This window comes from Enoplosus armatus, chromosome 11, assembly GCF_043641665.1.
Source record: "Enoplosus armatus isolate fEnoArm2 chromosome 11, fEnoArm2.hap1, whole genome shotgun sequence".
Lineage (NCBI taxonomy): Eukaryota > Metazoa > Chordata > Actinopteri > Centrarchiformes > Enoplosidae > Enoplosus > Enoplosus armatus.
In genome coordinates, this window is record NC_092190.1 from 23,974,750 (window position 1) to 23,989,634 (window position 14,885).

A 14,885-nucleotide genomic window follows, 5' to 3' on the forward strand; every position below is an offset into this window, starting at 1 on the left:
AGGCTGAGCCTAAACCGAGCCCACTGCTCCCCACAGCCCCTCCTCAAGGCTGAGCCTAAACCGAGCCCAGGTGGGTTTTATTCTACACCCCCCTCCCCCCAGATATTTTGTTGAACTTGGCAAATGAGTGGACTAAGAGCATCACACACACACACACATCAGTGGAGGCATTCAATGGATTTATTGAACTGTTCAGTCCCTTGACAAATGGGGGGGTGAATTACATGACAAATTCAAAATCCCACAACATAGCAAAGTCATTAATACCCACCTAAGGTCAGCCCGTCACTCACAAACACATCTACTACACACACACTCACGCACACACTCATTCACTCTCACGCACGCGCACTGCTGCTGACCCCCCCCCCCCCCCCTCCCTCCCTCCCCAAAACCTTAAATCTTACCTGAACTTGTCCGTCCTCTACGAATCAAGACTTACCAAAGCGAGGCGCCTTGCCAAGTTCATTTACTACGACAAAAACTCAGGGACAGCACATGGACTGTATGCTCGGGTTTTTTTGTACAATTCACTCCCCCCTCCCCCCTCCAAAAAAAACAAAGTCTGGTAAAAACAAAAACTCAAGTATTTAACCCCATTAGTCATTAGGGTGGACTTGTTTTTCTGTTCTGTTTTTCTAATCGTGGATCAATTTCATAACACAATCTTAACTTGGGGGGGGGGGGATCACAGCAAGGCTAATGACATTACATCATACAGGAAATGTCCTCTCTCTCCTCCATTACACCCCCCACCCCCTCGTCGTAGACGCGACACACATCCTGTGGTCAGGTTTGTGGTTCAGTCACGGGCAGCTTGGGAGCCGAGGCTGAGTTCACCTGCGACGCACACCAGCTTTTACATTTCCTCTCAGGGCAAACAAGCCGCTGTGCCATTCAGAGAAAACAACAACAACAAAAGGAATATATACATGGCAGGGAGGGGGGGGGCCGAGGAAGGTGGAAGATACAAACCTGGCAAGCTAGGGGCGGGAGGTGAACTGTGCTTTTTTCTTTTCTTAAAAAAAAGGGGGGCTGTGCTGTGATTTGTTACTTATTTAAAAAATAATATAACAGGAAAACCACAGGCCAACTCCCAAGCTGCACATGAGACTTCACATCACTCTGAACTAGACAAAAGTCACAACATAACTCTTCTACATCAGGGGGTCCTATTGTACTCTGCTGGCTGTGAAGACATGTACGAGGGGCACAGTTGCACAGTTGCTTTGCTGTTACACCGGAGTTAAGACATAAAAGGGGGCAGGAAACATGTTATATAGCATTCTACATCAAAAGTTCAAGGTCCCTAAAAATGAAAATAAAATGGGGGTAAGCACAAACAGTCATCTGTGCGGCGGGGGTGAGGAAGGATGGAGGGAGCGGTCAGGTCTTTCAACGGAGGGAGGAGCAGCCGCCTCCTCTTCAAGGCCCGTAGGAACAACACAGGTCTTCGCAGGGGGGGTGAGGGGGGGCGAGCAAGTTAGCACACCGGGTTGCGCCGCCCTTTTCCTCGGGCCTTCCTTCGGCACTTCCAAAACGAAGCGAGCGTTCCACAGAGGAGGAGCAGCAGTGGGGTGGGGTCGATGGATGGGGACGAAGGCAGGGCGCAACATGTGGACGAAAAGGAGGGCGGGGGGGCGTCAGTCTCATTCGGTGGCCTTGAGGGAGAAGGAGAGCTTGGGCCTGGACTTGCCCTTGCCGAGGATGATTTTCTGCTCCTCCTTCTGCTGCTTTTGACGGTCCTGCTCCAGCTTCATGCGCTCCTCGTGAATCTTTCTCTGCTCCTCCACAATACGCAACTGCTCCTCGGCCTGTCGGGACACACGACACACGGTCAGACAAAACGGCATCCTTCAAGCCAAGCGCCCACAAACAAGCCCGAATCAAATAAACGCCGCTTTACAGATTAGTCACACTTGCGCTTCTATAGCCGACAGGACAGAAAAAAAAAAAAGAAAAACCCTACTTGACTGTTAACCGTGGCTGATAAATGCCATAAATTCAAAGCCACTCAATAAAAGCGGTTCCTGGCAAAGGACTGTTAAAAGTTGTTGGGTCGCGTTGTGGTGTGGTGAAAGCCTGAGGTCTCATTCGGCGGAGGGCAGAGGATTTGTAATTAAAAGACACATAAGTGACATTAAAAAGCAGACGTGGTGCGTGTTGGCTTTTCTTACTGCACTTGGACGTGCATTTGGCAAGTTATGGGTGACATTATTATTATTATCATTGGATGTGACCGGGGCAGCTACATTTCTAACCAAAATAAGATTTGGGAGGACATAAATGATGCAAAACTCAAGAAAGAAAACGACCCTGTTTCTTTGACAAAGTGTTGCGTACAAAGAGGCTGAATGGCGCTGGCCACTTTGTGCTCTAGTGGTTAAATTGAAGGTTATGAGTTTGACAGAAATGGGAGAAAACGTGTCCAAAAAAACAGGCAGGAAAGCTTCACAGGGCAGGGCGTACCAGCTTGGCCTGAGCCTCGGCGATCTTGCGGTTATTCTCCTCCAGGATTTTTTCCAGCTCCTCCCGCTTCGATTTCTCTTCCTCCTAGACGGGTGACACGGTTCCATGTTAGCGCACGAACAGGCTACAGCCACAGAGCACTTTATGTACGTACATACACACCCTCGCCCTCTTAATTTGTCTCGCACACACACACTCGCCAACAGCACACAAACACACACACACAACTAACTCATTACACCACAGAGAAGTTTGTTTAGCCTCTCGCTCTTAACCACACGGTGGAATTGTTTGCAGTCGGCCTGAATTGTTTTAAAAATACAAAAGAAAAGGGGGGGGGACAAAATGCATAAAGAAACTGGGGGGGGGGGGGTGAACCCGCTATATTTTTCCCCCCTACCCTGCTATTAACACCCTCCTAGAAAAAATGAAAAGCTAAGCCACACCTAGGAAACTCACTGCATTATTTGTGGAAGACATTAAAAATTAAAAAAAAACACAAGAATCTAATAAAAGGGGGGGGGGGGGGGGGGGCCCACTCATCACACTCATAAATTGAAGACAGATATAAATGACAGACAACACAATCTAGAAGAAAGTACAATGGCTGTTTTTTTATCAACATCATTATAAGCAAGAGAAAAAAAGGATACAAATAAGGAGGGAATAGTTTTGGCTCACCAATGCACGTATACCTACGCATTTTCCTTGCCTGCGTACCTACACAACTGGTGAAAGCATTCGGCATTAAACGGTTGAATATTTACTGTCTCGTCCGGACTGTGTGGCCCCTGCAGAGACAGAGAAGCGCTCCCGGGGTGGGTGGGTGGGTGGGTAGGTAGGTAGGTATGGGGGATTCTGCCATACCGCGCCACGGCATTCCTCTTTATAACTGATCTCTGCACTGCTTAGCCTGCGCCTGCAGCCACAGCTCACGTTCAATTTTTTTTTTTTTGGTTTTGTTTTGTTTTGTTTTTTTCCTTTTCTTTACAGCGGCTCGGTCCCGAGACGATAGCAGAGTGAAGGAGGGTACAGTACAAAGTGGTGTGTCTGCGTGTGCTCGAGGAGGACCGGGACCACGGGACACTTACAGTACAGGACACGAGTCACGGGTGAGCTGAAAGGCTGCAGGCCAGCTCAGGGCTAGTTAGGAAGGTGGTGAGTTGTGTTTCCAAAATAAAAGGAAAAAATAAAATAAAAAAAACAACACAAATGTATTTACAAAGAAACATTGTCAAGCAGCAACCCTATAGGAGAAGCAAGTCGTGAGTACAAAACACAGTACATTTGTTTCTCTGGGGAGGAAAAAAAAAGCTTTTTAAAATGTAGAAAATAATGAATATTAGAAAAAAAAAAAAAGATATATATTAACAGATAAAAAAAAAAAAAGGTTAGACCAGAGATCGTTAACCTTGTCAAACAGGAAACAGGAAATGTAGCGGTCCATCATTACGTATCCCAGAGCAGAGGCCGTCTAACAGAAGACTCTCAAAACGAGGATTGTTAAAAGAGAAGGTAAAAGGGGGTGGGGGGGAAAGAAAACCTGCACAGGACAAGCTGTCTGTGGAATTAAACAGATGTGATTAACATTTCTACACATCAAGCGTGACTTTAAAAAACCGTCAGAGACAGAGTAACAGCCTGGACCGGTGCCCTTTAGCGTCTAGCTGGGGCTTATTCAGGAATACATGAAGGCTTTAACCTTCTGGCCATAAGAAGAGCCTGGACAGTTCCACCTGTCCCCGTTGGTAAACAGGGTCTAGGGTTGAGAGTGGGAGATCTTAGAAAGACGGGGCACGAGGCAGAAGACGGGTGACCACATTAAATGGGTTAAAAAAAGAAAAGAAGGAGGCACGCTCGGAGCTACATTTCTCACCCACATTATTACTGTGGTGTAAACAAACCCCCCCCCCCCATTCTTAATGACAACGCAGGGTTTGTCAGTCAGCTGTCTACCACTCTCTCAAAAAAACACCCTTACAGGATTTTTATTAGGCCTCAAAGCTAAAGTCCAGGTCACCAGACACTGAAGGAAAGAAAAAGCTCCGACTATGTTCAAATTTGTCCAAAAAAAAGGGGGAGGGGGGGGGGGTCACCTGAGCTAGTTCTCAATTTTTTGGCATTTGGGAAACATGTAAAAATGGCCGGTGATGGAACAGAGAACGCTGGCTGTAAAACAGAAAGTGTCATCTTAAACAAAACAAAAAAAGGCAGCTCTTTATTACAGACATTAACAGAGATGCTTAGAAATATGAAAGTAAACGATCAAACTGAACCGGGGGGAGGAAAATAAAAAATGAAGTGAGTCAAATTTTGAAACCCTGCCATGGCAAAACTCTCACTGGCAAGGTAGTTCCTTTATTTTGATGAATTTGTGGCCTTGTTCCCCAGTGAGTAACATGTGCACAACCACTAATAAATATTAACACGGTTACTTTGAGACTTAATGCACACATTTTGCTGCTACAATTCAGTAACTAAACATAACTACGGGGGGTTGATTAGTCAACATGCCTCCCCTTGTGCTACATATTATGTTTTGTATGTCAGATTCGTGGTAATGCTTTATTACCATTAAGTGCGTTATTAGCCCGCAGGATGGCCACCTCCAGGCTCTGCATCTACACTCCCTGCAGTGAAACCTGTACCATGGCTGGATTACTGTTCAGAAAAGGAAATTGGGGAGGTCCCTCCACCTCCACCGTCCCCACGTGTCCCGTAGAAAGGCACCAGTCAGAGCAGGTGACCGGGTGGGGGACGGGGACGGGGGTAAGGGGTTGGGGAGGCATGTAGGGGAGTGAGGGGCTGCGTTCCAAACGACCGAGCGTTACCTCTCTGGCCTTCTGCGCCGCCAACTCGGCCTGCCGCTGCCTCTCTAGCTCCTCCAGCAGCTGCCGCTCCATGATGCGCTTCGCCTCCTCCACGCGCCGCAGCACCTCCCGCTCGATCTCGTCCTTACGCTTCTCCAGCTCCTCCTCCACGCGCTTGGCCACCAGCTCCTCCACTCGCCGCGCCGTCTCCTCCTCGATCAGTTTCTCCTCGATCTCCTGCTGCCGGCTGGAGGAAGGGAACGGGTGAAAGGAGGACAAACGCATCACAAAGCTGATCTGCTCACAGGCACAAACATTTCTCGACACTGGACTAAGAGATAAGAGGAAGCATTGTTCCTTCATATGAAGCTCTCTCAGTGTTCTCTGTCGCAGTCATTTAAATTACATGTGGTGTCACTGCTGTTCACATTACTGGTCTACAGTGAGTCAAGTGTAGCTTTTCCACTGGCTTGGTATAGGCATGCTGAAACGTGCTGTTGTCTTCGTATGCATTTCCACTGCGCCCTCACAGCAGGGCTGACCACAGCCATTATACTGCGGGTCACTGCGGTCACTCCCCATTGAGTGCAAGAGCTCACAGTTAGGCCCCTGCGTAGGAGCCCAGACCAGATTTGTCCTGAAAACAAACTGATTGGTTCAATATGTGTGGTTTCCATATATATAAACATAAAACTGTCAGTAGTTCTGTAGCTCTGCAGTAAAATAGTTTGCCATTGAGGTTTGTTTCACCCCTGCATTTCTGTTCTCGCAGTGAAGAACCTAAATGTTCCTGGTCTTATTTGCTCCTTGTCAAGATTACAGCTGACACAAACTAAGAGTGGGTGATATGGCTTCAGTCTTCTACCGTGTTATATCTAAGATCGGCATCTAAATTCTGGTGAGCAGCCAAACATAACGTTGTGATCTAAGCCATTTGCCACCCTCCCCCCCTCACCTTTTCCCAGCTGACGTATGGCGTCTCAGAAAACAAATGGGCATATTTGATTGTGACTGTTGCCTATCAAGCCAGCACCCCAGTGAAGCAGCCGAGGCCTCCCGACCACTGTAAGCACTGGTGAAATGGCTGGTGAATCTTTCTAACTAGACAGTATACTCGCCCAACAGGTAGAAAGCAGTACGTCGTACCACATGACGAGAGCGGGGTGCATGGAGGTCTGTTGGGAACCCAGGGTCCAGGCTATTTAACTACAGCAAGCTTTGTCTTTGAGGTTTTTCGGCATTATCTATAGCAATAATAATGGTCCGAAATTGCATATGTTTACGTCAAAAACCTTACATCTTTTTCTTGGGGGAGGACACCAATTTGATTTACTATACCCGCCTGCTGCTGTAGGAATGAATGGGCCTGTACAGCAGCAGACTGACAGGTGAATGCAGATGGAGGTCAACTGTCATCCTGTTTGCCTATTGAAAATGCTTTTAAATTGTTTTACCTTTTTTCCCCCTACAACTGCACTCAGGAACAGGAAGCCATTAAGGAGGTGGGAGGTGTGTTGTCACGTCACTGCTTTTGGCACAACTGTCAACACACACAACCTACCCACCCTGGATTTTGTTTCATTCTGTCAGCCGCTGGGAAACCAGAGACCTGACCCAACCCGGGCCCAAATCCTTCCTTATCTACCAAGTCTCTGTGTCGTGATATTTACATTTGTATACCTGGTTAAGTGGCCCTGTGGCCTTTGAGCAGTAAAAAAAAAAGAGAAAAAGATCCACTTAGGAGGGCCAGGTGTGGGACAGTGGCTCTGATCTCAGGTGTCTTGTGTGCCTCTGGCTACCACACACACTTTCACAATAGCGGCTTCCCTGTCCAACAGACCCTGCCAGCAGACAATGAAGCCAGCAGCTGACGCGCTTTAAGGCGCAGAGTAGTGACAGTGTTGCACTTTAACATCAGCACCTACTCAAGCGACAACAGCTGATCCAACCATGGTTGCATAGGCAAACTCTTGAATGGTTACACCTTAGGAGGACTGCACTGCTGGAAGGCTAACTGACCAACTTACATACCATAAGCATGCCTTTTTGCATGCATACAGCATGTTAATTGGTTTTCAATAGTAACTATGGTGATCACAAAGCTAGTGAGTAAATAATCGATGGACAGAATTGCAAGGATGATTGCTTGTTGAAAAGTTAAGATTTCAATACATCAATCATCTTAAAATACAAACTGCCTCATAATTAAACTAAAACTTGAGGTGTAACCCCCCCCCCCCCGCGCAAGGAGAGTAATCTCCTCTGTGTAGTCTGGGCCCTGCAGAGCCTAGCTGACGTTAGCATGCTTTAGCGGACAACTTGTTAGCATTAGCTTGCTAGTGCTAAGAGCTGACGCTACCCGTACAACCGAGCGCAGCTAGCCTAGCATTTAGCTTAGCATGCGCTGCACCTCAATACGGACAACGTTATGTAACGGGTCCTATGTTAAAATACACTCACATCTTCCTTTGTCTTTCCATTTCTGCCCTTCTTTCCTCCTCCTCCTTCCTCTGCTTCTCGTCCAGGGCATTTCTCTTGCTCAGCGTCCGGCCGAAGATGTCGATGCGCTCCGGCGGCGAGGCTGCCCTCTCTCTGCGGGACGAGGCTGTGGTAGACCGTGAACGAGAGCGAGACTCCCTGCGACGGTTCCTCTTTGACTCTCGGGACTTGGACCGCTTCTTGGACCTCTCCCTGTCTCGGGACCGCGACCGAGACCGGCTCCGTTTCTTGCTGTGCTTGCTGCTTTTAGAGTGTTTGGACCGGGACGAGCTGCGGCTCCGAGAGCGGCCCATGTTGACCACTAGTCGAGCGCTCACACCAAACTGTCTATGGCTGATATGTGGCCAATATCTGGAATTCCGTTCCACCCGCTCCTCTTTAAACTTGTTATTTACAGCAACTGACCAAGTGGAATTGCTTCAACGGTTGTATTTTGGAGAAGTAACCATTCAAAACCGGTTGTTATTTTGCCTCACTAACTCGCTATAAAGAAAGATGGCGGTTTGTCGAGTTTGTAGTTTCCCAGCAGGCACCGCGGCTTTCGGTATTTCCCGGCGGTCTTCGGGATTGCCCCGTCAAATGCATCCATGAGTTAATGTACAGTCCTCAAACCTGCCTTTACCTTCTGAAGAGAAAAACATAACAGTACTCATCCATTTGTATTTTATCAGATGTTTAGACTAACAGCCGTGTTTTTGCATTGCAATGCTTTCAAATGCTGAACTCATCCTTTATATCAATATTGTACGTTATCACAACATTACATTACGGCTTTGGCTGCTATCGGGTAAAGTAAACAGTGTCAGACCATGGATAGTGTAATGTAAATGAGCCACTTGGGGTTTAATGCAGTTTATTTATGATCTTGGACAGAGATGCATGGAGATCGTTCCGATTTAGCTTGTTTGTATAAGTACAGTAGTAAGTTTAATTAGAAAATTGACTGCGCTAAAACCCTCCTATTTTCTCTCACCCCAGTTTTACATGAACTGTAAACTGTATGCCAGCCTCTTCCTCTTTAGTATTCTCTGTCTAGGCCCTCCTCTTCAACACAAAACAACAATCGCTGGGAATGTTTTTGAAGTAGTCCCCCAACTCTCTGGCTGTGTGTCAAAGAAGCTTCAAGATTGAATTTTGCCAATATCACCATGAAATGTGGAAATGGGATTTCAAAACGGTCGCACTCTTTTGAAATCCCGCAGACAAAACGCACACTTGGAGTTGAGCAAAAATGGCTTCTTAGGCTAATCTGGCTTGCCATGCAAATCATCCAAAAACCATATCCATTACGGATACGGTATCTACATATGTATGAATTCGCTTGACATCAAAATGAAGAGATAAACATTGAGGGGAACACCTGAGAGAGAAAGAAAAGACTCAGGCACCGAAGCTGTGGAGTGAAATTAACCTTAGAGGTGTAAACTGTAAAGGTTAACTGCATGTGCTGCTCTGTGTTGACAGTGAGCAGAGCAGAACTCACTGAATTCGATTTTTCGTCCCCACATGACCCATATTTAACTTTGCCTGTGTCCATTTTAAATGTTGTTTTCATACACTATCAGGGGCTAAAATGATGCTTTTATCAGAGCTTGTAAATATAGCGACAAGAGCATCAGATAACCAACCGACGGAAAGAGGGAGAAAGGGAAAAAAAAAAACACAACTTGACAATGACACAGTCCTGCACTAAAAGATTGCCATCCCACTCTGGTAAAATGAGGCCATTGTGATAACTCTCCCCGGAGTGCTGCGCTCGAAATAAACTGGCATTACTATATTTAAAAACACATAACTCAAAAGCCCAGTGAATCAGCTTAAAAAAGGTCACACCACTCAAACCTAAAATGGAAGTGCTCCAACTTCAGAAGGATCTTTTTTTTCTTTTGTTTTTGTCATTTGTGTTTTTTTCTAATTACCTGCAGCTTTCAGCATCTCTGAGTCTAATTTTAGTAGAAAGCAATAATTTGTTCACACGGAGTCATGCTGTGCGCGGCCTCGATTGTGGATCAAGAATACTTTTGGTTGTTGTGAACTGATAACAGTTGTCGGATGAGTCACTTCCATACCCGCGCAGATGAAAAGGGCCTTTGTGTTGAGTAACTGTGCATTCATCCGTGAGCCTGTATTGTCAGATTGAGCGTGAGCGCCGCCGCAGAAATACAAATTTCCTCAGAATTAAAGCAAAGAGAGAAAGCAATGTGATTTCAGTGCCAGAAATTGAGGGCAAGCCTTGGTTCATCCATCCAGGAACATTTTCTGCCCTCGCTCTTCTCTCTTTCTCATTCCTCTGCTCCAAGCCAAAGAATCGATTTTCTGTAACTTGTGGTTGTGTTTTATTTTAATGATCCGCGAATGCTGTTCCCGGAGATGAGAGGAATCGGCATTAAAGAGCCAGAGATGTCTTGTTTTTCGCTTGTGTTAACGGGAAGGGAGAGGTGCTTAAAGCCCCTTTTGATGAATAATAGAAAATGTTTCATGGAGGTGGAGGAAAAGAGGAAAAGAGTTCCAGTGCGGCTCCGGTGGGGGGGGGGGGGAAGAAAAAAAAAGAAGCCGAATTGGAGAAGCTGTGGATGTGTAAATGAAAGAATTTGCAGAGTTTGTCTGCTTTGCTCTTGGGTGGTTCGGGGTGACTGTCGAGGGAGGAGGCAATAACACGAGCGGGGAAGACGGGTTGTTAGAGAGGGTTTCAAAGAGCCCAAAGAGCAGGTTTCGTATTTCTCTAATCTGTATTTGAAAGGGTGCCTTGCAGAGGTGATCTCAGGAGAAACAATTTGGATATGTCACTAATAATCACATGCCAGTCAAGGCTTAAAAGGTGTACGTGTCACAGGAGCACCACCCATTCCTTTGGTGGGAAAAGTTTTAGCCAAAACGGTCACATAATATCAATGTCAGTTTAGCTGCGGGAATCTGAACTACTTAATAAAATGATAATAAGATCATTCTACCTGCTCTCATTGTTATCGAATACTGCACTGGGGCTGTTACTTTTCAAAAACTGAATGAATAACTTGTGAATATTAATTCTGTTACACGGAAAACTTGACATTTTGCTCATTCGTAGTGAGTGCCTCAATGTGCAACAAGCTAGCATGTGACGCTGAAAGTCAGAACACAGCCGTATCTTTATTTACAATCTTCCATCTGTGGTGTCGAATCCCAAATGATTGCACTTTCCCTCTCAGGTTTCGGTGTCGTGATATTATCCATCCAGCTCTGCCTTGCGTTAACAAAGAGAACAATAACAGCCTAGTTTACCTAGTATAGGTTTTTTTAAAGGCTCAGTAATGTTCTGAAACAGCTGGGCACTGTAGTTTTTAGCAAACATTACTTAAACAGGAGGAGATAGTGCATTTGTTGGGGACTATTTTCAATAGCGGATTAATTCACATTTTGTGTTCTAGTGGGTCTTTGGGGCGGCAGGACGGTATGTGGGATCGAGTCACAATAAACTACAGTGTGTGTGTTCACGGTAATGAAGGAACCCAGTGCAACCGTGTGCCACTGATGTGGTCTTTCATAGTTTTTGGACGATAAAAGAGCTCTACGGCACAAATGAAAATGTATGTAATCCACAGCACTCGCTGTTTGTGGATGCCCTTCATAGTGCGAGTGTCCCAAGGGCAGAACAGTGAGTGGTAAATTAAACAGCTGCTCTATCTAAACCACATCGTCGTAATTTAGGTGTTTATAAAGTCAATAATTTCATTAGGGACAATTAAATGGGATTACACCACTTCCTGTTTGTATGCCTCCACCGCTACAACAGTGGAAACAGTGGTTACAAAGAAGGTGTAGATGCCTCTACTGATCCCACTGACATCCATGAATTGAGATAAACCTCAGTAATCTCATCAGTCAACATCATTTCAAACTGCACACAACGACAGAAAAGTCTGGAAAATATTACCGTTCCCCCCAAATACCAAATCCCTTTAAAGCGTTTTCAGCATACTGTCAGTCATTGTAGGTAAGATTCTCTAAGAACGTCTAACTTGTACATGTAAACGTTTCTTATCACGTATCATCAAGTTTCATCTTGGATCATTTTGATGAATTATAGGTTATCCTCAGAACTCAGATTTACTACACTCTAATACCCAAAGAAACAGAACCCAGCTCTCTCGGGCTCAAGTTAATCAAAAAGCTCATCCCTTTCACATTTTGTGATCAAAGTTGGCCCTCTTCTTTCACGGGCACTTTTCAGGTCCGCTGACCCTGCCCCGTGGTTGCTCTTCAGGGGGAAAAACACTTAACAAACACAGGATCTCTTTTAAAAAGCCCCGCCACATTGTCACATTGTCATGTTGATAGCCTAGGGGTCCTGGCATAAAGAGCCATTGAGGAGGGGGACCTGAAAGCAAGCTTTCCCCCTCCACTGCACTGAATGCGAAAGGTTCTTTCACCTCGGGCTGGTTATGGGAGAGGTGAGGAGGAGAAGGAGACAAAGGGGGAGGATGGTGGAGGTGGAGATTTTAGGAGAGCGAGGAGATTGAGGATGTGGAGGAGAGGAAGGGAGGGTGTAGTTTAGGAGGTCGGTGGAGTGGAGAGTTGCAGGGAGTCTGACCAATCATATCTGGGAAACATACACCACGTCCTCTATGCACCAGTCATTACACACTTTATAGAACTTTTCCTCACTATTTCAATGTGATTTAAATGCAGCCCAAGTCTCTGGGATACCAATTATTCATTTACTGCCTGAACCTAAAGTAATTATCCATGAATTATTAACATACTTCACAGTGGTTGGGGAGGCAGACTTTCATACATGGTGGAGGTTAAGAGAGCTCATCACACCGCACAGCCAATGAGGCGCATGTGTCTTGCTGCACTTTCTCACGACAAATGCAGTATAGCTGCAGGAATTTGTTTTGGGCTAAAATAGTTGCGTTTGAAATGTTAGAGGTCTTCGAGTTTGCCTGTCCTCAGGTCCCTTTCGGATTGGGTCTGTCTTTTTGAAAGTGAACTTATGCGTGTTTGGGTAGCTCATCCACAGGCCCCTTTTGAATCAGACCCAAGTTAATAGCTGCACTGGTAGACATGCACTGAGTCGCACTGGTGGGAATTGTCAGTGTGAACTGGTCTGGCGTCATTGTGGCGTGGCAATTTAAAGACAAATGGTATTGCCGTTTCCATACTGTGGCACATATTTCCACCAGTGTGCCTGTTTAAACTGCTTACGCTCGAGCTTCAAGCATCAGCAGATTTGAGACACCAATTTTGGCCAAGCCACAAATCACCAAATACCAGCTGGTGTACAGCAGGTGGTTCAAAATGATCAAAAGACATCTGTTGCTGCCAGAACTACTGACTAATACAGGTGCTGTAAGGTAAAATTATATATAACGTCTTGTATCACAACTTGACCAGAAAGTTTTTTGTGATTTCCCTCAAGACATTTCTGCTCGGCTACAATCAGAGAGGAAGTTACAACCACATCACGACATCCTTTCCGAGACGCTCGCCAAACTGCCTTTACTCTTTTGGAAAAGCTACAGTATGTCCACCACTCTGTTTAGGAATCTGAACTGATGACCCAAACTTGTGAAATAATAGCAAATGTAAGTTGCTTGTTGCTGTTGATTTGATTCAAGCTCCTCTGAGAAATAAGTGTTGTTTTGAATAGACAAGCGCAGGACCCTATCATCTTCGTCTGCTGTCCTTCGTCCTCACTCACTATCTGCTACTGTGTGACCCCGGCAACCTCAGCTAGACCACTGACCAGATGTCCATCCTCTGACTGACCATTACTCAAGAACAGCCGTCCCAACGATTCACTCAATTCAAAATCACTAACCCTTAAAAAAGCTCCCCATTCACCGCGACCGCCATATGCCTAATGTCTTCCTCCTGACGATTTGTTTGTGTGGAGGCCAGGGAAGGGATAGGGTCCGTCTCGCATGTGTCAGCCATGTCCCCTTCCTCTTAAGAGATGTAATTAAGTGTTAGGGGAGCTTCAGAGATGACCTCGGTGACAAAAGCCTCTGAGGGAACTTGGCTGTCACCACCACGTATACGTGACAAGCGGTGGTCAGCGCCAAGGATCATCTTTCTCAAGGGGGCTGGACACGAAGAGAGAGAGGAGGAGGGCAGGTGATTGTGACAGGCCAAACGGAGAGGTCAAGGGTCGGGTTTGAAGTATTGGCCCGGCGGGGAAGCTGATCTGGTTAAGCTCTTGTCACTATCTTCATCTGAGACGAGCGGCCTGCCTCTCCTCCCGTCTTGGCGTGGCACCCCGGAGGGCCCTCCCTTCTCTGCCATTCAGAACTCAAATGAGCAAAGGTTAGGTATCAGAGCAATTATCAGCTGAAATTAAAAACTGTGAGTGAACTCAGAAGGGTAGGTCCGTGTTTACTCAACCGAAGAGACGTATGAAAGGGCAGGGGATTGGCGGGAACATGAGCTGCACTGTGTGCCGGCGCACCACGTCCACGGCGGAGGCTGCAGTTTTATGTCAAAACGGGGGGGAATAAAGAATTTGACTTAAAAGACTCCGCAGCCCTCCGGAGTGTGTCTTTGGCATACGCTTCGGTCTGAGGGGAATGAGATTTACTCCTGCGACTCTTTCATCTCCCAACCTCTCTTTTTTCTTGCGCCTGCTTTTCTCCCATGCATGGCAGCGTGTGAGCATGGGGAAAGGAGCACTCCTGAGAAACTACAAACAGGAAGAGAGACACATCCATCTCAAGCACGCAACCCCCCCCCCCCAAACACACACACACACACATAATTCACTCTCCTTGCTTGCCACTGTTCCCCACTGTAACAATGGATGTTTCCTGAAGACTGGGGTCACGCTGACGTCGTGAGCGACGAGCCGCCGGTGTGTGAAAGCCCGAGAACCGGCGAATAGGAAGGAGCCAAGGTCTTACTCAACATCCAACCATCACTCAAAGGGCCGCACGACAAGAGAGCTGCTTTCATATTCATACAGCGTTTCCTCACTCGACACTCATCATCTTAGCATTACGCAAACATTTCGCAAGGGAAGGTGCAACTCACTGCTTTGCTGCTCCTGAATACAGCATGACTCAGTTTAATCAGCACAGTACAAATACACAGCAGTGATTTCTATCTGTTCACAGATCGGAACAGCTTCAC

General features: G+C 46.4%; 1 protein-coding gene across 1 annotated transcript; it reads right to left on the reverse strand.

Annotated features, from left to right (window-relative positions):
- Nucleotides 1–378: 378 nt before the first annotated feature.
- arglu1a (arginine and glutamate rich 1a) lies at nucleotides 379–8,283 on the reverse strand. Its single transcript, XM_070914721.1, has 4 exons — nucleotides 7,740–8,283; nucleotides 5,301–5,526; nucleotides 2,470–2,553; nucleotides 379–1,814 (listed from the first exon to the last, which is right to left on the reverse strand). Exons 1-4 carry the CDS (start codon nucleotides 8,069–8,071, stop codon nucleotides 1,650–1,652), a joined length of 807 nt encoding a protein of 268 aa, XP_070770822.1. The 5' UTR covers nucleotides 8,072–8,283; the 3' UTR covers nucleotides 379–1,649.
- Nucleotides 8,284–14,885: the final 6,602 nt, after the last annotated feature.

What these genes read in the sequence shown, in the direction of transcription:
- arglu1a (XM_070914721.1), bottom strand. Translation starts at nt 8,071, where the DNA reads ATGGGCCGCTCTCGGAGCCGCAGCTCGTCCCGGTCCAAACACTCTAAA. An exon ending in ATGGAAAGACAAAGGAAGAT is followed by an intron (nt 5,527 to 7,739) that starts GTGAGTGTATTT and finishes CCCTTCCTCCAG; the next exon opens with CCGGCAGCAGGAGATCGAGG. An exon ending in CGGCGCAGAAGGCCAGAGAG is followed by an intron (nt 2,554 to 5,300) that starts GTAACGCTCGGT and finishes TCACCCGTCTAG; the next exon opens with GAGGAAGAGAAATCGAAGCG.